Below are 24,516 nucleotides of genomic sequence, written 5' to 3'. Positions count from 1 at the left end.
AGGCGCGTGGAAAATAAGTAGCAATGTCAAACTGACGTAGTGTGATTTGATTACACTGCAGAATTGGCAAAAGGTTTTTTTCTTAGTTCTCGCCATCAAGGCGTGTGGTAGATAGTAACGTCTTCCCGACGTATTACAGATTGAATATTCTAAAAGTTGAATTGCCAAACTGGCAAAAATTGTTTTTGTTATCACCAACGAGCTGTGGAGATAGATAGTAAAATTGTCAAACTGATGTGGGTAATTGCCAAACTGGCAAAGGTGTTTATATAGTTATAGCTAACGAGGCTTGTGAATAGTGAGTTAAAAAGTCAACCCGACGTAGTATTATAGTATTTTGTGCCAACCTGGCAAAGTTGTTTAAATAAATCTCTCCTATTGGTTGGTGTGAATTTCGTATTTGAGAAATTAAGTCTCTCCAAAAATTATATATTTTTAATAAAAGTACGAGCTTTTAGATTGTATTTCAAAACGAAGCCTATTAAAGGTAACTTGTGTCAACATGTCATTCTTAGGTAGGAGTAAGAAACAGGATTTAAAAGTACTAGCAGAAGAGTTAGGTTTAACCGTGAATTTAAGATTGCTCAATTGCATAAACTGATTACTGAAAGTCCCGATTATGATGAGGAATTTACTCGAGAAATACTGGCTGCAATTAGAGAAGAAAGGGAAAGAAAAGAAGAATGCGAAAGAGAAGAAAGAGAAAGAAAAGAAGAATGCAAAAGAGAAGAAAGAGAAAAAGAACGCGGAAGAGAAAGAAGAGAAGAACACAAAAGGGAAGAAAGAGAAAAGGAATGCGAAAGAGAAAGAAGAGAAGAACGCGAAAGAGAAGAAAGAAAAGAAGAGCTTGAAAGAGAAGAGCAAATTAGAGCCTTTGAGCTACAGAAACTTCAGCTGGAAGCAATGACTGCCACAGCACAGCCGGTAGAAACTACGCAGTTACTTGAGCAGCCTTTAAAAATCAGAATTCACGATGTCATGCCACGTTTCAACCCTAAAGAAGATGAAATAAGTTTATTTCTGGTGTTATTTGAGCGTCAAGCTAAAATAATGAATATACATGCTGAAAATCAAGTGACTCAACTTATTTCATTGCTGCCTCCCGACATTGTTCAGCTTATTGCTAGAGAACCAGAAGAGGACGCGAAAAAGTATGAATATGTAAAAACTTTACTGTTACAACGATTTAAATTAAGTGCGGAAAAATTTCGACAACTATTTAATAAACACCAAAAATCTACTGAAAGTACTTGGTATGATTTCTACTCTGAATTAAAGAATTATTTAGAAGGATGGCTTAACGGATTAAACATTAAAACTTTTGAACAACTAAAAGATATCATGCTGGTTGATCAAATAAAAAAGCGTACCTCTCCCGATTTCAAAGAACATTTTATGGATCAATGGACAACCATCATTTCACCTACTGAAATGGTTAAAAAAATTGAAGATTTTAAAGATGTGAGAAAAACAATAAAACCGAAATTTTCTGCCAATCAGACTGAGAAAATTAACAAAGGATCATTTAAACCGCGTTATGATAATTTTGTGAAAAAAATAGAGCATCCGCCTCATTTTAAGCATTCTGATAGATGGGATGATTCGAAATACAAGAAAGATCATCAGCAAAGGAATCAGTTCCAAAACAAAAACCAAGAAAATTTATATGACAAAAGATATCGACCACGTTGTTTCGAGTGTGGATCATATGAACATTTTAAGCCTCAGTGTCCCCGCTTAAAACCAAATGAAAAAGATAAATTGCGTATCTTTGAATGATGATTTGTTAGAGACGTATACAATTAACGGTTTAGTGAATGGGTATGAAATGCCTATTCTTCGAGACACAGGAGCCACTGTTGATGTTATTTCTCGAAAATGCATTAATAACATAAAAATGACTGGAGAACATGCCTGGGTACAATATCTTTAAAATGACCGTTTAGTGTGTCTACCGTTAGCGGAAGTTGAAATTAATTGCGAACTTGGTCATATAAAGACAAAGGCAGCTGTTGTTACAAATGATTCCGGAAGATATGCACTGGGTAACAAAACTGCACAATTGTTCAAAAATAAATCATTCTTAAATTTAGAAAACATAAATTCGGTTTTGACACGACCTCAAGTAAAAAGATCTCATGAAGATGATCGAAGCAGAGAAATTGAAATGGAGAAACTAGAAGAACTGAAGTTTATTGAAACTGACGAAGATATTTTACCTCAAGCTGATGAGGAAGACAAGGAACTTAAGAAAGTGATTAATGTTAATTCAAAGGAATTAATTGAATCTCAGCATCAAAGCAGAGATCTAGCGTCATTGCTTAACGAAGCTTGAAAATTCCAGCAAGACAAATGATTTTAAAGTAAAAGAAAACGGATTGTTGGTGAAAAGGAAAATAGATAAAAATGGAAATGAAAGGGAATTAATCGTTAATCCTGAAAAATATAGGGATCAAATAAAATCATTATGTCATTATAGTACATCTGGACATTTAGGCGTCGTCAAAACTAAAGATAGATTAACAAGATACTTTTACTGGCCTAATTGCTATAAAGAAATAGAAGAGTGTGTTAAAACTTGCGATCCATGTCAAATAGTGGGAAAATCTAATGATAAAGCCAAAGCACCTTTGACTTTAGTACCAATTATTGCAGAAGTATTTTCAAAAATTAACTTTGACGCATGCGGTCCTTTACCAATAACACCGAATGGCAATAGATTAATCACAGCTATTTGTTTAGCTTCAAAATATCCGGATGCTGTATCTGTTCCTAATATTGGCACAACGTTAGTAATTGAAGCCATGTTACAAATATTTAGTAGAATGGGTTTCCCGAAAGAAATACAAACTGATCAAGGTACCTCCTTTATGAGCAATCTAGCCATTGAATTTGTAGAAAAATTTGGAATAAAAGTAACTAGAAGCTCAGTACACCATCCACAGAGCAACCCTGCTGAAAGATTTCACCGAACAATCAAACGAATTTTAAAAGTTTTATGTATCGAAGCAGCCCCTGAGTGGGAGAAGCAAGTTCCCGCAGATCTATTTGCTTTAAGAACAATAACGCACGAGAGTACAGGATTTACAGCTGCAGAATTAGTATATGGTCGAAATCTTAGAACACCTATAACATTATTATATGAACAATGGATGAATCCTGAAGACGAATGAAATAATGTTGTTGAATACGTTTTTCAATTGATAAATCGGTTAAAAAGATGCAAAGAGCTGGCTACAGATAAAATGCTGGAAATGCAAACCAAAAGAAAAGTGTGGTACGATCGTAAAGCTATCAAAAGAGAATTCTCTGAAGGGGATTTAGTATTAGTTGTATCAACGAATAAACCAAACAGACTAGCAGTTGAATGGAAAGGTCCTGGGAAGGTTGAGAAGAAATTATCCGAAACTAATTATGTTGTGTGTTTCGAAGGAAAAAATGACTTAAACCAAGTCTACCATGTTAACATGCTAAAACCTTATCATAGACCAGCAGAATCGGTTAACCTTATGATTACAGAAGATCAATCTGCAATTGATGATATGGAGGAAAATTTCCCAACAATTGACTCTGAACCAACACTGTTCGATTTTGAGGACATTAAAGAAAACAGTTCCTTAAGTGATAAGCTAAGTGAACAACAGATTCAAGAATTGCATGATATGCTGCTGAAGTTTTCAAAAATCTTTTCTAATAAACCTGGAAAAACTCATTTAATAACGCATGATATTCAATTGACAGAAAACATCCCAATCCACTGTAAACCATACCGAATGTCTCCTAAACAAACGGATATATTAAAAACAGAAATCGATAAAATGCTTCAGCATAAAATAATTGAAATAGGAGATTCAGATACAGATTTTAGTAGAAGTAGCAGGGAGGGATCCAAGACCTTGTATCGACTATAGAAAATTGAATAAATTGACTGAAACACAATTCTTCCCCTTGCCTAACATCGAACAACGAGTAGAAACGGTAGCAGGCGCAAAATATATAACTCTTTTGGATTTAACAAAGGGATACTGGCAAATACCTTTAACACCTAATGCTCAAAGATTAGCCACTTTTGTTACAAGTTTTGGCACATTTAGACCTCTACGGATGCCTTTCGGACTTGAAAATGCACTATTTTCATTTAGTAAAATGATGGCCGAAATCCTTCACGGTTGTGTAAACTTTGCTGTTCCATATTTAGATGACGTGGCAATCTTTTCAAACACTTGGGAAGAACATCCAAGTCACCTGAAAGCCATTTTATCCAAAATAAAGGACGCTGGTTTAACTATTAAACAAATAAAATGTAAATTTGCTCAAGATAGAGTAAAATATCTAGGACATATTGTAGGTTGTGGTATAAGAATGCCAAGTGAAGTGAAAGTAAAACTATTCTTGATTTTCCAGTGCCATCCACAAAAAGTCAAGTCAGAGCATTTTTAGGATTAGTGGGATATTATAATCATTACATTCCCATGTTCTCACCTATCGCAGCACCTTTAACAGAAACTTTGAAAGGAAACTTAAAGAAAGGGAAAATAAATTGGACAGAAGAGTGCACAAAAGCACTTGAAGAACTAAAGGAGAAACTGTCTCAAAGGCCTATACTACATGCACCTGATTTCAATAAGGAGTTTATTTTGCAAACTGATGCTTCAAACTCTGGTATGGGTGTCATTTTAGCTCAAAACGATGAACGAGACAATGAACATCCCGTATTATACCTCAGTAAGAAGTTTACAGAAACTGAAAAAAAGTACTCTACCATAGAAAAGGAATGGGCCGCCATAATATTTGCTGTAAAGAAACTTCAATGTTATTTAGACGGGCATACTAAATTCCTCATCATGACCGATCATAATCCCTTAGTTTGGCTCAAAAATAATGTGAGTCTAAATCCACGACTTATGAGATAGGCACTAGTACTACAACCCTACAATTACACGATCGTTCATCGAAGTGGTATAAACCATAAAAATGTAGACTCATTAAGTTGTATTCCCTGGCCTGATTAAATAATTTGTTTCTCTATACAGGTAAAAAAATATTTTGTTCCTTCCTCTCTTCCTCAGTGTATGTTATTATGTTATATCTTGTATTTCAATTCTGTATTGTGATAATATTGTTGTTTTAAAGAAAAAAAAAAAAAATCTGAAACATTTCAGATTTTAAATTACGTCCAAAGGGGCGTTTTTTAACATTTTGTGTGTTACCTTTCTTTATTAAATATCATGTTCCTCGCACTTAAACCATAAGATCCAGTGCAACAGCAATATCGCAAAATAGTTTTAAAACGAGCATATCTTTAGAATTTCCGATACAGAGACTCACGCGCTGGAGATAAAAATGTTTTTTCTGCACAACGTTGCCATTGCTCGCTTTGAAATCCTTGAGTTTGTTAATCAAAAATTCGTCAAAGTTTTAAAAAATAGGAAATCGATCATAAAACAAATTTCAAATTTGGTCTTCCACATGCTCATATTCGTTGGAGGATTACGTTATTCAAAATTCGATGACTCTATGTACCGTTGTTTTATCACAATACGAGAAATATACATACATTTATGCAGATTTTTCATTATTTAATTTCTTCAAATATAATGCAGGACTCTAACATTTTGTGGCAACAGTTTGAAAAGTGAACCGACATTTATGAGTCCGGACGCAAAATGCCAAAACGAAACTAATAGTCCTTCGGGATTCAAATCCCTTTGGACTAAAAAAAAAAAAAAAAAAAAAAAAAAGTTATCTGGAGGGGGAGAGGTTGTAATATCTTGTTATTTAATAAATAAATATAATTACTGTTGAAGTGGCAACGCCATATTATTTGTATTAAACCGTTACTCAGCAACGTGAGATATTGTTTTAAAAAAAGATGAGATTCTGAAGATTTTAACAGCTAGGAGTAGTATGAAAATTTTGCCACTTAAGAATTGTATAAAATTTGTCTATCACCGAGACTAGAAATAAAATTTATGTTCTACTAAGAAGATTGTCTGTTTTGTAAATTACTGCAAAATACATTACACCTGACTTATTGAATCATATAGCATAGCTGTCAATCTAAAATTATTGCATCATGTGGTCATACTATTTAAAAAAATCCAGATTGACTTAAATTCACATTATAATGCATAATTCAAGTTATTGAACTACAGTCAAAAGTCGTTAATTCGGACACCCATAATCCGGAATGATCTATAATCCGGACCTGAAAGGTACAAGCTTTCTGCGCATGCGTTGCTTAGGCGTTTACATGTGCGCATAAGACCTTTACAGCTGCGAATGTGCATGTGCATAATACGCTTACGCATGCATATAATGGACGGTATAATCTAAGCTAAAATTATCTAATTCAGTTAATGTTGCAGATTGCGTTGTTCCTTAATCTTCGAATTGGATCCGGCTTATTATTTTTTGCAGACTGTTAGAGTAATTTTATAAAAGTAAGCTTGAACTTTCGATTATGTCAAATAGAATTTCCGATATATGTTTACTAATATGTAAAGGAAATTAAAAATATATATTTACTAATATGTAAAGTAATTACAAAGAGAAAGTACGTTTCGAAGTCCATTAAACAAAAAGTGGAATTGCTGCAAAAAATGGATAAAGGCATATCCTTTGTTTCTTAAACATTCCGAAATCTGTTTATGAATTTCGCGCTGCTCTGCGGCAGAGGGGGGGGGGGAGAACGTGGCGGCGTGCAATTAATTGGAAGTTCATCTGTCAGCACTATCCTTATCTTCAGGGCAGATGATTTTATTTTATTTGGCTTATAATTCCTTACTAAATGTAGTATTTCATCTCGATGTACTCTGTCTTTGATATGATTTAAATCAAGTTCATCGTCATTATAATTCGTTTTCGATAGTTAAGAAAGTGACAGAGAGCTTTTGAAAACGAAAAAATTTCGATTGACAAATTAGTCGGTATTCTCAACACAGCAATTATAGGACTTGAACAGCGGAACTTTGTAACTAAACAAGAAATTATGTCCGTTTAATAGAATTAAAGAGAAAGTATTATCACATGAAACAAAGCAACTTAAACAACTTACATTGACAGAAATGTTTAATAAAGTAAACAAATAAATATTAAGCTTTTCCTTTATGTAAATTTTGATATCCTTTAGATCATAATTGTTCTATATTTCATAAATTACGGTTTCATATTTTTAATTTTGTAATTTCTGCATACCATCTTACCAGATTTAAACTGATGATCTATAATCCGGAAAAACCGATAATCCGGAATCGCCGAAGTCCCGACGAGTCCGGATTAATGACTTTTGACTGCATTTACATAATTCTGATGCAGAATACATTTTTTTCTTGTAATGAATAATAATGGGACTGTTCAGTTTGTCAGCTGATGAAAATGAAAGTGTTGCATTTCTTTAGAATATGATGTTTAGCCTAACAGTAGGAAACACAAAAGTCTGCATTCACTGAAGATGAATGATCAAACTTTATGGATTGAAATTTATGCACTGTTTCTGAATTTGTACAATTCTCATATTTTAGAACTACAGCAAATTACTGTGTACATAAAAAACAACAGCATGTGCAATTCACTGACGTTTTTCCAAGCGAAAACAGATATGGGCTGTGCAAAGTCATATATGATAAGATATTTGTATACAGTACAAAGTCCGTAATTCGGACGTCCATTATCTGGAATGATCTATAATCCCGACCTCAAAGCCACAAACTTATGCATGCGTGTTCGATGCACAAGTCCGCTACCCATGCGCGCTTCCGATAGTGAAGAAAGTAACAGAGAGCGTTACTGAAAATGAAAAAATTTGGTACTATTTGGTTTTGAGGGCCGTAAAAAACTGCAGCAAAAATGTACGCGCAAAAGCGCCAAATCTAGCAAACGCGCCCATTTAACAGCGCGCCAAATCTAGCAAACGCATTGACTTCAGATTGCGTAAGTTTATATAGTTTTATATTTCTTAAGACGCCACTGACATACTAGTTTAATTCTTAAATCCTTTTTTGATTTTAAATCCTTTTTTGATATCCTATGGATTTAACAATTTGGGAATTGCCCATGACGAAAAGTCGGCAATAGAATTTTGGGTAAAGTGCAGAATCAACCACTGCTTGACGCGTTTTTAAGAATTGCACATACTCGGTATCCATGTGCACATCAACCTATTTTCAGTTAAAAAAAAATCCCAGAATTGCACAAAAATGGCACTGCACACCCCCTTGACTTTATCTATGTACACATCGACCTATTTTCATTTAAAAAGTAAAATAAAATTGGCAAAAATTGAATTATTTTTACCCTTGTAAAATAACAATAAAAACAAATAAGTGAGCGATTCTGCACTTCTGAATTCCGATTCTGAATATTTTCAAAGAAAAGGCATCATTCATTATAGAAAATTATGTTTGAACTACCAACGAGATGAAATTATGCTTTAGCAATAAGTCGGTAGCGAAATAGCGATGCAGGCATCCATTCAGTTATATTTAGCAATTTTTATATAAATTATAATAATGATCTGAAATAGTTATTTATTCTTATGCTTCCATTCAGTCATGTTTAGCCTTTTTCATATAAATAATAATAATAAGAGTGTATTAAATGAAATTAACCTTTCATCTAAATTAAAACATCAATCATAGATAGTTATTTACTATTATACTTCCTTTCTTGCCGCAATTATTTTTGGCAGCATTGGCATCAACAATAGTTTGGCGATTTTTTACGGCCCTCGAAACCGAATAGTACCAAAAATTTTTATTGACAAGTTAGTCGGCATTCTCAACACAGCAATTACAGGACTTGAACAGTGGAACTTTGTAGCTGAACAAGAAATTACGTCTGTTTATAGAATTAAAGAGAAAGTATTAGCAGAAACAACGAAGCAACTTAAACACAACTTACATTGAAAGAAATGTTTACTAAATTAAACAGATAAATATTAAGGTTTTTTTTTTTATTTTTGTGTGTGTAAATTTTGATACCCTTTAGATCACAATTGCTCTTTATTTCATAAATTACGGTTTCATATTTTTAACTGTATAATTTCTGCATGCCATCTTACCAGATTTAAATTGATGATCTATAATCCAGAAAAACCCCTAATCCGGAATCGCCAAAGTCCCGATGAGTCCGTATTATGGACTTTGTACTGTATATATCTTGGCGATATTTGTATATATAACTCGTATATATATCTTGGCATCAAGAAAGAATCACCGAAAAACCAAGAGGCACCCAAATGTAAACTTTTACTATTTTCAGAAGTCACCAAACTCTGGATACCATGAGTACAACAGTTCTTTAGGTAACCATATCCACTGTATGTTGCAACCTGAAAGTTCACTGAATCACCTTTCTCTTTTGTAAAAAAATTGCCAAACTGCATAAAGATGGTTTGCTAATATCTAAGTACCATTCTATGCTCTTAGCTGCAAAATCAATCAGGTTATATGAATTGTTATAGTCGTTTCTTTAATTTTCCCCACCGGCGCATATATTATAAAGTTTTTTGTATTATCAGTAATATCTGCTGCAATACGCATTTTAGTTTTCTGTACCACACAAATATGTACCACTCGGTAGTCAATTATGTAAAATTATTATTTGTTGGAAATGCATTTTTTATATCCACTTACAAAAATATATAAATAAATGTTTCAACTATTTTCAGAATTGTTAAAATTCTGCTCTCATTCATCTTTTTAATCTGTAAAAATCAGTGCTTCATACAACCACACAAATACAAAAAAAAAAAAAAAAAAAAAAAAACTGTAAAATAAATCATGATGAAAATCTTCACAGGAGATTAAATTTGCATTTAAATATCAATCAGATGAAAATTACTCCTGATAAATCAGGTAACAAATTCTGCCATATTAATGGCTGGAAAAGAATTCTGCATCATGAAAAAGTATGAAGCCTTAGTTAGAACACCAAACAGACAACGTAAGAAATGTTATATTTTCATATTAAAAAAAGAAAGATCACTAGCTAGAAAATTTTACATGTTCAATGAGTCCATTTTTACTATCTTTGATTAAAAAATTGCTGCACTAATATGGAAATTAAATTGCACTTATCCATTAAAACTGCTCTCGTTATCAATCAAAAAAGCAAAACTGTAAAATTTTAAACATGAGTAGAAACTTTTGAATCAATTTTTAGTGATTCTTCTGAAACAGCAATAACGTCTGGTGATGATTTGCAGTTTAACAGCACAACCATACAAAAATGATGATATTTATGGGAATTACCTAAAGTGGCTCATAATCATATATAGTCAAAAGTCTTTAATCAGGACGTCCATAATCCAGAATAATCTATAATCCGGACCTCAAAGCTACAAACTTTCTGGGGGGCGGGAAACGTCGCTGCACGCAATGAACTGGAAGTTGATCTGTCAGCACTATTCTCATCTTCAGGGCAGATGCTTTTATTTTATTCGGCTTATAATTCCTTACTAAATGTAGTATTTCATCTCGATGTACTCCATCTTTGATATGATTTAAATCAAATTCCTCTCCTCATTATAAATATCACGAATGCACATCAAATAGTTTTCTGGTCGCAATTTTCTAATTTCGACTATGCGTAATGTATGTTTTACACATGCACGCATTGAAAGAAATGTTTAATAAAGTAAACAAATAAATATTAAGCTTTTTTTTTTTTTTTTTGTAAATTTTGATACCCTTTAGAACATAATCCGGAATCGCCGAAGTCCCAACGAGTCTGGACTAAAGACGTTTGAGTGTACTACAGTAAAAAGGTCCAAAAATCTGGACTCGTCAGGCAATTAGAGATTTTGGATTTTTAACCAGTAAGACATGTAGAAATTATAAAATTAAAAATATGAAATGATGAAGCATTTATGACCTTAAGGGAATCAAAATTTATGAAATAGAGCTCAATATTTATTTCTTTGCTATATTATACATTTCTTTCATTGTCAGCTGTTTAAGTTGCTTCATTTTGGTGAATTCCAGTCAAGGACATAATTTCTTGTCTAGTTACAAAGTAAATTTTGTCTTGCTTCTATCGCATGCTGACGAAGTTAAGACTGAATTATATTAGTTTATCTGTTCATTATACTTATTTCCTGCCCAAGCTTAAGGCTAATTCAAGTCTAGAATAAATAAATTCCTACATCAAGTTTATCCAGGGCCAGCATAACCAGCATTTTGCAACCCAGTGCAGCTTCTGGTCCAAAATTCTTCTGTCAAGCACCTCCCTAAATTCTAAAATTTTACCATTCCTTAATTTTATTGCTCAGTGCTCCTTTCAATTCTAAAATGTTTGCCTTCCCTAAATTCCCCCGCTCATTGCAGTCACACCAGCTCTGGAACGGATCACAGGCTCATTCAAATAACAAATTACACTCATGTCCATAAATTAAGGATATTTCGGAGTCATGCAGAAATCGAACTCTAAAATAAATATATCACCTGTAAAATCACTACACACATCTTCAAGAATCATATGCAAATTTCAGGAAGTAACCAGATGACACCGATGGTACGTTACAATGATGAGAGTGTAAGAGAGTGATATATAAGGAATACAGGCAAAGAAGTAAAATTGTTCGCAGGCGCTTTATAAGCATATCAGTGCAATAACCGAATAGTTATAACACAAAGGACGTAGTTGGGTGATTTTTTATGTGGTATAATTATTGGCCGTTTGGAATGTGGGCATACCCAACTGGAAGTATCAGACGAACTTGGAATTGCCCAGAGTGTCATCTCCAGGCTTTGGCAACGATTCCAAGATGATGGTAATGTGAGTAGACGTTACAGCACAGGTCGCCCCAGAGTCACAATGCCGAATGAGGACCGGTATTTGGCAGCTACTGCCAAAAGAAACAGGCGGAACACAGCCTCAGACCTGTCTCGTCAGCTCTCTTCAGCTACTGGTATGACAATTTCAAGGCAGACCGTGTACAGATGCTTAGGGCAGATTGGTCTATATACTCGTAGACCTATCAGATGCATTCCACTTACTGTAACTCACTGTCGCCTGCGGTAAGCCTGGAGTAGAGAGCATGCATTGTGGACACCTCAACAGTGGGCTTGTGTGATGTTTTTCAACGAGTCCAGGTTTAGCTTGCAGTCTGATTCTCGCCGGACTTTCATATGGAGAGCTCCAGGTACCCGTTACCACCAAGGAAACATCATTGAACGAAACCATTACGGAGGTGCAGGAGTGCTCGTTTGGGGTGGAATTATTCTGGGTTTCAGAGACCTGCATGTTGAAATTGGAACCATGAGAAGCCAAATTTATCAGGATGTCATTCTGGAACAACATGTATGTTTGTTTCGGGGCGCCATGGGCGCACAATTTGTGTTTATAGATGACAATGCCCGTCCTCACCGTGCAAACATCGCAAGCGAATGCCTTCAATCGGAGGATATCACCCGTATGGACTGGCCAGCATTCTCACGGGACTTGAATCCAGTAGAGCACGTGTGGGACATGCTTGGCCGATGAGTTGCAGCCCGTCAACCTCCTCCTACTGGTCTACCGGAACTTCGGAGAGCATTGCTTTTTAAGTGGTGTAATATCTCCTAAGATCAGATCGATAATTTGATACTCAGCATGCCTAGGCGTTGTACGGGACTGTATTAACAATCATACCAACCATGTAATATTGTTTTTTTTTTTTTTTTTTTTTTTTTTTTTTTTTTTTTTTTGTAATTTGCTCCAAGGAGAAAAAATAGCTAATTTTTTTAATAATATCAAACATATAGCATCTTTTTTTGCTCTTTACCTTTTATTTAATAAATAAGCTTTACAAATAAGTCAAATTTGTTTTGGTTCTAACTCTTCCTTTGCCTAATTTTGCATTTTCCTTAATTTATGGACATGAGTGTAGGTACTCTTGATTCAAACAACACTAAATGTACTCTTTCGGCTTATGAATATCATTTACAAAACCTACTGGTAACTTGGCAACCAACCCTGCTACAGCATCCTCCTACTTTTTTTTTCCCGCGCCATTTTGTCTTCATGAAGTAAAGACAGATTTCTTTTTTTTTTATTTACTCAACATTTTTTCCAACAATCTGCTAGCCGAATTACGCTTATGCTAGAAATTTTATGGAACAAAAGTGCTTAATCCTGACGAATATTAACTGCAAAATTGAAAGAAAGTGCAGAATCGCAAACTCCTTGCCGCGTTTTTAAGAATGGCACATACACGGTAACCATCGACCTATTTTCACTTAAAAAAACATCCCAGAATTGCACAAAAATGGCATTGTGCACACTCTTGACTTTATCCATGTACACTGCTTTTTTCTCATAAATTAGAAAAATTTGCCCGAAAAATGCAGGAAAATTTTGTGAATCTTTAAAGTCATTAAATAGGACATATATGAAATTACCTGATCGTGAAAAAGTATATACCCTTTCCAAAGATGAACATTTGCACGTATAAAATAAATAAAATATCCAAAAACTTTTCCCTCTAAATTATCTATTATAAACGTCACCTGCGAATTTATAACGCAAGCATTTAAAATGGTTGCAAATACTTAGTGTCAAATACAGTCAAAAGTCGTTAATGCGGACTCGTCGGGACTTCAGCGTTTCCGGATTATAGATCATCAGTTTAAATCTGGTAGGATGGCATGCAGAAATTACAAAATTAAAAATGTTAAACCATAATTTATGAAATAAAGAACAATTATGATCCAAAAGGTATCAAAATTTACAAAAAGAAAAAGCTTAATATTTATTTGTTTACTTTACTAAACATTTCTTTCAATGTAAGTTGTTTAAGTTGCTTCGTTTCATGTGATAATACTTTCTCTTTAATTCTATTAAACAGACATAATTTCCTGTTTAGTTACAAAGTTCTGCTGTTCAAGTCCTATAATTGCTGTCTTGAGAATACCGACTAATTTGTCAATCGAAATTTTTTAGTTTTCAGTAACCTCTGTGTCATTTTCTTTACTATCGGCAGCGAATTATAATGACGAGGGACTTGTTTTAAATCATATCAAAGACGGAGTACATCGAGATGAAATACTATATTTAGTAAGGAATTATAAGCCAAATAAAATAAAAACATCTGCCCTGAAGATAAGGATAGTGCTGACAGATCAACTTCCGATTCATAGTGCGCCGCGGCGTTCCCCTCACCGAGCAGCGTGAAATTGATGAATAGATTTCGGATTTCGAAACATACTTTCGCTTTAGATAATTTACACATTAGCAAATATGTATCGAAAATTCTATTTGATATAATCGAAAGTTCAAGCTTACTTTTATAAAATTGCTCTAACAGTCTGCAAAAAATAATAAGCGGGATCCAATTCGAAGATTAAGGAACAACGCAATCATTAACATTAACTGAAATAGATAATTAGATAATTTTAGCTTATACCGTCCGTTATATGTTAAACGTGCACGCGAAAACGTATTCTGCACTTGCACAGACGCATACGCGCAGTCGTAAATGTCTTGCACGCACGAGTAAAACGCCTATGCGCATGCGTCAATGCGGCGCATGCGCAGAAAGATTTTAGCTTTGAGGTCCGGATTATGGGTGTCCGAATTAACGACTTTTGACTGTATAGCAGAGAGTGGTTACTTGCATGTATGAGAATAAATAATACACAACATACCTGTTGGGAGTTTGGAACACAAGTGAAGTTTTATTGGAGTGCACAGTTATAGAAGAATAAAAAACAGTGGCGCCATCTATGGGCCAAGAACATATTTAAAGCTAACCTTTTTTACACTACCACTTTAGGTTTAAATATCATCCTAATTAAATACATTGAGAAATTACATCAGCACACATACATATAATAAAACATTAAATTACATTAGAGAGCAGAGCAGCGTGAAATTGATAAACAGATTTCGGAATGGTAAGAGAAGCAAATCACTCTGTCACTTTCTTCATGCCTTTATCCATTTTTTGCAGCAATTTCACTTTTTGTTTAATGGACTTCGAAACATACTTTGGCTTTGTAGATCCTTTACATATTAGGAAATATATATCGGAAATTCTATTTGACATACTCGAAAGTTCAAGCTTACTTTTATAAAATTGCTCTAACAGTCTGCAAAAAATAATAAGCCGGATCCAATTCGAAGATTAAAGAACAACGCAATCTGCAACATTAACTGAATTAGATAATTTTAGCTTAGCTTATACCATCCGTTATACATTAAACGCGCATGCGTAAACGTTTTATGCGCATACGCACACGCACATTCGCAGCCACAAAGGTCTTATGCGCACACGTAAATGCCTATGCGTCAACTCGACGCATGCGTTTGTAGCTTTGAGGTCCGGATTATAGATCATTCCGGGTTATGGGTGTCCGAATTAATGGCTTTTGACTGTATTTAAGGTGCTACTTTGGTAGATGGTTGCACGGATTTTGGCGATTTTTCTTTTGGTGAGTAATACAAGTTATGGTAAACCCATTGCTGGATAAGTTATTTATGGTAACCGATACTTTGTTGTCATTTTATTAAAAAAATAATGCGTTTTATTATGCATAACTTTCGTGTTTTAAATATTATTTATGGCTTCTAAATATTGAAAAATCAATTTAATTTTACATTTTTATTTGAAATAAAAATTTTGTTGTTTATAATATTTTATATAAATTTATGTTGTGGATGATGTAATCAATGACGTCACCTTACTTTAAAAGTAATTGGTTTTATTAATATCTATAAATTTAATCTAATGTTTTAAACATTATTTATGGCTGTGAAATATTAAAATACAATTTAATTTTGCATTTGTTTTAAAAATGATTTTATTATGAATGATTATTTAAATAATTTTAATTCTATGTGTGATGTAATCAGCTCCCTGATTGGTTACTGAATATTTGTGCATTACTGCGCCATTTTAAAATTTTATTAGTCATCTCTTCGAATTCCTCAGATTTCAAATGGAATGAATATCTCCGTTTCGAAGATGAATGTTGTTATTGGTAATTACCAAGAATTATTGGTACTGGAATAAAAAAATTGCCCTTTGAGACCTTATTTTGGCCAACCTGTCTTTCCTAATCAAAGATTTATTTATAAATTGTTAATAGCGTCAGAGGAAATTTATTTTAAATTTTGAGGAAACCTCGCTAATTGCTTCTTCAATGATGTGTGAGATATGTGGATAACAGATGAAGATGGTTGAAAGAGCCGATTCAATTATGATTTTGATTTTTTTTGTGGTACTTATCAATAAACAAGAGGTTAAATTACTCAAAAAAATGCAAGTACATATTTTTCTTTTATTTTATAATTGTATACTTCAATTTTTGTTGAAAAAATTAATACACTGTTTTCAAAAATTGCTGAGATAATTATTGTCACATATGTTTTAATGTTAATTATATTTTATATAACGCATTTTAAAGTATTTGAATTTAATAATATTCTAATTCTTTTAAATATTGGTAGGATGGTTTTTAACTCAATATTCAATTTCAGTAATATTTTAATCTAATTAAACATTGGCACAATGTTTTTATAGCGGTGTTTTTATTCTCTTTTTTGCTATATGAAAGTAATAATAGCCTTACTTTAGTATTTTATACTCATAGTAAATACATTTATTTACACTTGAATGACATCTTGAAAAACGCCATTTTCAACAAAAAATTAATCCATTACTTTTAACTATATTTATTTTTTTTTAAAGTTTCGAATACTTTACTATGCATAAAAACAGCGTTTTTCAAGATGGCTGACGATTGTAAAAATCGCGCCAACAATTGCGCCAACGTAAATCGCCAAAAATCCGTGCAACCGTCTACCAAAGTACCACTGTATTTAAATTATTTCCATGCATGTTTACTTCTACTGAAACGTATTCCAAAATGCTACAAACATATAATTCACAAAATCACTATCATTTAATTAAAATATAATTAAATTAAAAAACACTACTTAAAATATAAATAAACACATACATTAAATTAATAAAAATTAGCTTAAAATCTTAATTACTTTAAACTAATTCATTGCTAATAACAATTTTCCAATAATACCATATTAATTTATTTATTCCTTATATTTAGAACAATGCATAAAAATAATATCCTCAAATGATTAAAAATACTAACTAAGTTCAATTGGCTGCAGTACTACTGCTAATTTCTAAATCTGAAATTCAAACTTATCTGTAATATCCTTCCTTTCACACAATCTCATTTCATTCCCACATGTTGAACACTCATACTTATCCGCAATTAATCCTACACTCGTACACCATTCAAGCAATTCTTTTGGATTATCAGATAAACGCAATAAAAATTTCGAATTCACTTTAGATAGGGCCATGGAATCCAAAAATTAAGCAACACTGTTTCACACATCACACAATGAAGCTAAATACAAAATGCTATAAAGTACTGCAGATATTTTTCCAAATTCCCCCCCCTTTTCCGATTAAAGAACTGTGATTTGTCCATAAACATCACATGATCTCTCATTTCTCTCACACAAAATAATGTGTAATTGAAACTGGGTACTTCTCACGTTATTGCCGAATAGGTAGTAACCTTTATCGCCTACCAAAATGTCGCCAAACTGCCTGTTACCATATTCCAAAGATTAGCCAATCTACTTTTTGCATATGGATAGAAATTTCTCTCAAATTTCATCTTGTCAACACAATCAACAATTCACAGCGGAATTAGCTGAAGTCTGTAATCACTGGCAAGTATAATGTGAACATAAAAGGTTACCATGCTGTCTGGCATTCAATTACTAATATTTAAAAAAAAAAATTGCTTAGGCATCACTGCAAGAATCAATTCTCAAGCTGTCATAAATAATGATTCGCTAGGTTTTTAGGTCTCGAATATAAGTTATTTAGTAACTGTAAAGTCGACGATATTTCGATTTGAGATACAAGCTAAACAAAAAGTCTATGGAGTTAAATGGCTATAGAGGCTATGAATACGTTTCTTCAGTACCCAGGTACATATTTTATTAAGAAATATCAAATGCACAAACGTAAAGTATACAAAAAACTTTCCCAAAAGAATAAGATTGATGGTGATCCAGTGGTCTGGACTTTGGATATATTGTTAATCAACTTATTGTACGGGCAAAAAAATTAAAATCTAAGGCACTTAGCTAAATCAGCTGTTGACAATCAAATCCATGAAAAATAGCAATGTTTAATAAATATTGTCAGACTTTAGAAATAAGAGATTAATTACATAATGGTTAAAAAAATACTTAATTTCATTTTTTAATCTCTTCTGTTCATATATTAAAAAAAGTAATAAAGAACTGCATGTGCTAAAACTATGCCTTAAATATTAACCATAAGTCATACAAGAGAACAAACTATTAGGGAAATTTAATTAAAGTGTTCACTGCATAAATCTCCGGCGATATTTGAAATTTGCACATTTCAGATATTAGAATCAAGTTTCCCAGTTTTCGTGATTAAGCATGGTAGCTACTTTAATGAGGAAGAATATGTACAAAGTTCTCACAGAATTTTAAATAATAATAATTTTAGATGTACTCAATATTTCTATAATTTTAATCCAATTCCATATAATTACCATTTTCCATGATATATTGTCCCAATTAGTTTAATAAATTGTTAAATATAAACCTTAGTTATTAAGGAGATCTTGACTTGAAGTCTGATCTAAAGAATATAACTCTGATGAGCAGACAAAAGATTTAACATGGTTCCATAAAAAAAAGAACTCGTTGTTTAAAAAAAAAAAAAAAAAAAAAAAAAAAAGCTCCAATTTTTACCAATTCATTTTTCTAAAAAGATATAATTCTTGTACTGTTCCATACTTAATTCACACTATTCTTAATTATAAATAGAACTTTCCCAAATTCAACAAAATATAAGATGACCTCTTTAAGACAACTGTTTTTTCCAAACTTCTGAATGATTTAATTTTGAAGATATTTTTTTTCGTGATTTAATTTTGAAGATGTTTTTTTCCACTTGAACAAATACTACTTTATTATTTATGGTTTTAGCATATAAACTTAAACATAATTTAAGTACTTATAGTAATTCTGAAAAACAGCATCCTCTTGAAACAAAATATGTAAATTGCAATACTTTAATAATAGTATTTACATGTACACATACACAACATATTACTTAAAGAATTTTTAAGGTAGTAATCATATATGAGGAATTACTCCATGTACTATACAATTTAAAAACATCAGCAATTCTAGCACTTTTTGTAAATATGAGAATTAAACCCTAGAATGTTTGGATTAAAAATTTGAGAAACAAATTTCGGAACAGCTTTAGTATTGGTCCTTATGGCGATATTTTATTTGGTGACAAACTTCAGTCGCCAAGGTAGACCCAGTTTTTAAGATCGAAAAAAAATGGCGGATTGTCAACAAAACCCGATCTAGACTAAATAACAATCCTAAAAAATAAGCTCTTAATCAGAATAAACAGTCTTTCTCTAATTTTCAATATTTCTAGTACTGCTATGATAAATTCTTGAAACACTACTGTAAATGAATTTATAACAATTATTATGTTATGAGTAATGAAATTTACAAAATGTTAATATTTTTAATTACGAAATATAATGTATTAAACATTAATATTTTAAGTAGTTAGTTCATATTTGTATTTTATTATATTAGTACTTAGTTAATATTTTAAATTTACAAAAGGTTAATTTTTATGTTTATGAATAATGAAATTTACAAAAGGTTAATAAATGCATTTCAAACTAGTATAAACTAGTATACGTTACTTTAGTTTCTTAGATTCTGTTTTTCAAACTAGTATATGTTACTTTAGTTTCTTAGATTCTGTTTTTCAAACTAGTATATGTTACTTTAGTTTCTTAGATTCTGTTTTTCAAACTAGTATATGTTACTTTAGTTTCTTAGATTCTGTTATTAAAAGAAAATAAAAAAAATATTTCAAAGTGAAGGAAATCAAATTCAATTATAATGGGCAAGTTTTGTACCAGTGTTAGAAATATTTTTTATGATTAAATATTGTAAGTGGTAAAAATATTAAGAAGTGTGTATTTTTTAATCCCTCAATTTATTACAAGTAATTTATGATTATAATTTAAAAGCTAAAATTAAATTATCATAATGAGTAAATTTTGTACCAATGGTAATAATACAACAATCATCGTAAATGATGATTTCTGTGAAAATTCGAACAGTCATTGGATTCCACTAGTGGTGGAGTGATAGCCACTGAACAGTGGTAGCTCAGGCTGGCTATGTGGGAGTTTTAGTAGTTTCCCGTAGATGTAATGTGAATCTGAGCCAGTTTCTCTTAAAAAGTACTTTATGTAGGCATCCTTCTTCTGCTAGCCAGCATATGTATTTATTTTCTATTCATAATTCTTCTTATTTCTTAATTCTAAATCTTACTTCTGAAGAGAAGAAGTGTTGCATCTATAGGTCGAAAAATATGGTCAATATGTTTGCAAAATCCTGTCAGTTTTGGAAAGCATTTAAATAAAATAAATAATTTGTATGTGATGCAAACAAAAATGCATTACACTATTTCATGTACTGAATAATTAATCAGGGAACATAGTATATTGTAACGTTCCTTTATTTTGTAACCAGAGTTATTTTATGCTTGGGATCTTTACTGTCGATTTCCTCCATCCGTTTTCTCACCAGAATCCAAATGAAGTTTTTATTTTGTAAAACAAACCGTGTTTTGCCTTTTGAGGCCACATTAATAGGTTGCTAGATAAGAAAAGATTTGTAGTCTTCAGCCTTGCATTATAATTGCTGATAGCTGAATTCCATGCCAGTTAAGTTTTTAACCAACTTTGCATTAAATTGATTTGTGCAGCCTTTGGGCTACAAATTTATTTGAATTTAAATTTTACATTTGAACTTAATTGTTATCATAAGTTATCTTGCCACAAGTGGTTGACTGAGTCGTAAGCACAAAGTGTGCCTTCTGTTCTGTACATCTAAACTTTATAATAGAATAAAAGTATATCTTAACTTAATAAGAATATATCTAAACTTTATGATAATAACATTTAAAGACATTGAAATCAGTATCTAAGTGCTTGCCATGTAGTCAAATTTTTATATATAAATTGTACTCTTATTATAGTTTTTATTACAAAAAATTCAGATTTCTGTTAGATAAAATGTTTAAGTAATGTAGAAAATTTTCTTTAAATTTAAAATAAAAAGTCGACTGCTATGTCAACATACTATTAATAAAAGTAATAATACTCAGTGAAGGTTATTCACATACAGCTGTTAGGTTGTAAGATTTACAAAATTTGAGAACTCTAAATTATAAGCAATATATTCCATAATCTAAGCAACATTATATTTTTTATAGTCAGACAAATTATGAAAATGTTATAAAAGCAATAATGAAACCTGATTTTGGTCCTGATTTGAACCTATGAATTCATGCAATTACACATCCCTATAGTTCTAATATGAGGTAAATAAGTATTTTTAGACCATGGTAATTTTGATCTCCTTAGCAAAGGAAACACCAAGAGTTTACCTCATGCTACTGAAAATGTTTTTTTTTTTTTTTTTCCTTGGGGGGTTGGAGTTTATAATAATATGCAGAGTTGACATATGAAAAAATGTCAAGACTCATGTGATGTAATATTAAAAGTCCAGTTTTAACTATCAAAAATTTGGCTTTTTAAAAAATATTTTAAATTTTGTGCTTTCCTAACACAAAAGTAACTTTAAGAAAAACACACAATTTATCCCTCCTGCCATCAAAGCTCTGATACCTATCAAATTCGTTAAAGTTACGTGGACAGAAATGGCGGCATGTTTGAAGCTCAGTATTTAGGGTTACCAAGGTTATCATAATTTTTCATTTATCGCTCCAAAATGTCGCCAAACAAATTTCTCGTCAAAAAGGACTAATACTAAAGCTGTGCCCAAATTTCATCTCATAGTCAAATAAATGTGGCATAAATAGATTACAGTAAACCTGCATCATCACCTCTCCTATCTTTAACAGTAATAGCTTGTAACTTAACGTTCCGATTTCTATAGAATTTCAATTAGATTTACAGCACTTTATGGATTACTACGCAGAAAATAAATTTCTCCTTATAAATTATATTTTCGCTATAAAGTATTTTAAAATATGTGGGCATGTGTAAGAAAGAAGAATTTCTTAAGTTTTTTTTTTTCTTTTCCTGAAAGAAACATTATTCAAAATTATCTTTCCTAAATTTGAATCATGTTTTATGTGCATAAAAGATAAGTTTTTCACATCGAGAATAGAAAACTGGAGTTAAATTCATTACCGGTCAGTATACAAACCTAGAAGGATTTTCCATACGTATTCTCGATATATTGAAGGTAGGGTAAACCTCAAACAAAATTTTGATAGTTTAGCTTTATCCATAGGTTTTTCGTTTATTAAAATTTCTAACGATTTTTTCTCTTCTACACCACGGAATCCAACTTTGTCATAATATGCGGAACGAAAGTTTCGACTTTTATCTGTCATTTTTAGGCTCGAAATATTACATAAAACAGTTACTACACGATTAAATTTTCGCAAAATCCAGTTCAAACATAGTAATCAATAGCAGTCGTAAATAGTATTGCCAAAAGATTAAAACTCAGCATCTAAAATAAGTCGTCGATTATTTCCAGTTCTCTTTCACTCTCTTTAATATCTAATTAAGCCGCAAATTTATAAATCAAGTTAGTCAGTTCTAGAAAGAAACTAAAAGCATGATGCCGCAGATCTCTCAGAAACAAGAGATTGAGACTCTTGGTCCTACAGTCCCAGACACAAGCGTCTAGAACCCAAACCTCACTTTTGCTCATCGCCCGGGTTTCGGAATAACGGAGGGTAATTAACGGAATTCCTTAACGGAAGGAAGAAGGGATTTCATCCAAGCGCTCGCAAATGCTCATGTTGAACTACATCCAAGCTCATGTTGAATTACATCCAACAAGACATATCATCACGATAGTTCTTCCCTTTCTGCGCATGCGCTAGCCACACAATTTCTCCAAGACCTCGTAAATCGCCAACTTTAGTCGCGAGTTGCGTTTCCTAGGGAGGAAGTAAAAATAGGCATCCCGCTGAGAGTTAAAAAAGTACGTGATAACAAAAGTCATCAGGAAAGGCGAAGTGCTTCTATCATGCACTCCGTGCTTCAAAGTCTGTGTCTTCAGAGACTAACATCGGAGTTATTGCTAAACAGGAAGAGGTAACGAAACTAAAGGACATGCAAGAGAGTAATGTTATCAAGCCTTCAGTAAGAACTTGCCATCGTCAGATCGTCCTCGTCAGAAAGAAGGATGGCTCAATATCCAGTTCGACAAATTTCATCGTCACCAAGAAAAGCAACTACTCTTTTCCTAGAGCTGACGACATTCTAGATTCTAGATACTAGATACTGGAAGTAAGTGGTTTTTGACGTTTGACTTAAAGCGTGGATAGAGATATATACTGATGACCAAGAAAAGATGGCATTTATTGGAAGACAAGGCCTTAGATAGTTCAAGATGATGCTGTTTGGATGCTGCAGTGCTCCAGCAGCATTCGGCCTCATGGAAACCGGTCTGAGAGGTCTTTTCTAAGAAGCCTGTGTAATAAACTTGGATGACAGCATAATCGGAGGAAAAAGTTTTGAAGAACATTTAGAAAATATTAAGATGCTTCAGAAATTGATCTTAATGCTTAAATGCTTCCTGGGGCTTTCGACTTTTCAAGTACTTTCTTCCATCGCAAGACCACTTCACAAACTAGCAGAGAGCAAATAAAAGCTGTTGGGGACAAAAGAATGTAAGGATGCATTTTACAAATTAAAGGGAGCTTAAACAATTGCAACAATGCTGACGTTATTTATTTTAGTGAAAGCAGTAGGAATGTCGGTGCTGTTTTGTCCCAAAATATAAACGGTCAAGAACATGTCGTAACATACTAAAGCAAGTGTCTAAACCAGAAAGGAATTACTTTATCACCAGGAAAGAATTGCTCTCCATAGTTGAAGCTTCCCTTATTACGTCTACGGCAGAAAATTTTCCTGCTCCGCCCAGATCATGCATCATTAACCTGGCTCTTAAATTTCAAGAATCCTGAAGTTCAAATAGCCAGGTGAATACAGAGGGATACAATCCCTAGGAATATGATATTACTATCCGTCATTGGAAAGGATCATCACATGGAAACGCTGACTCCCTTTCGATAAGATCTTTCCCAGAAAGCTGCCAATATTGTTTCAGGGTCGAGTGAAATACGAACTGGTCAATTCAGTCGCACATCAAATTACGACTTCAACGTCGCCTGGGATAAGGTTCAGAGAACAGACTTAACGCCAAAACGGGGAGAAACAGCTTATTATGGTAGACCACGTTATGGTTTTCGTCCGATGACGTACTTCTTGTAGGAGGACAGCGTGATACTTTTTCCCTGCTAAGGGATTATCCTTAGCAGCAGATCGGGATACGTATTCGGAAAATATTATTATGTTTGCTGTTTGCTTATCAAGAAAAGAGTATCAAATTAGAAATAGCACATAATTGAATAAA

At 32.6% G+C, this 24,516-nt stretch overlaps 1 protein-coding gene across 4 annotated transcripts in view; it reads right to left on the bottom strand.

Annotated features, from left to right (window-relative positions):
- The window catches only part of TBC1d7 (TBC1 domain family member 7), a 60,104-nt gene extending 37,196 nt beyond the window's left edge, over positions 1-22,908 (bottom strand). For 3 of the 4 annotated variants that reach the window (XR_015042302.1, XR_015042298.1, XM_085821195.1), the window contains exon 1: positions 22,288-22,908. Coding sequence is in view for 2 of the 4 variants with exons in the window: in XM_085821195.1 (XP_085677321.1) it covers positions 22,288-22,477 (190 nt within the window). In the remaining 2 variants the exon portion in view is untranslated. The remainder of the gene's footprint in view (positions 1-22,287) is intronic. The other variant, XM_085821187.1, reaches the window with a different exon arrangement.
- Positions 22,909-24,516: the final 1,608 nt, after the last annotated feature.

Source organism: Stegodyphus dumicola, chromosome 1 (genome assembly GCF_044657685.1).
Source record: "Stegodyphus dumicola isolate Sdum_Otavi_A_Nest chromosome 1, ASM4465768v1".
Taxonomy (NCBI): Eukaryota; Metazoa; Arthropoda; class Arachnida; order Araneae; family Eresidae; genus Stegodyphus; species Stegodyphus dumicola.
The sequence above is the reverse complement of the archived record's forward strand: the minus strand, read 5'-3'. Positions and strand labels throughout refer to the sequence as shown.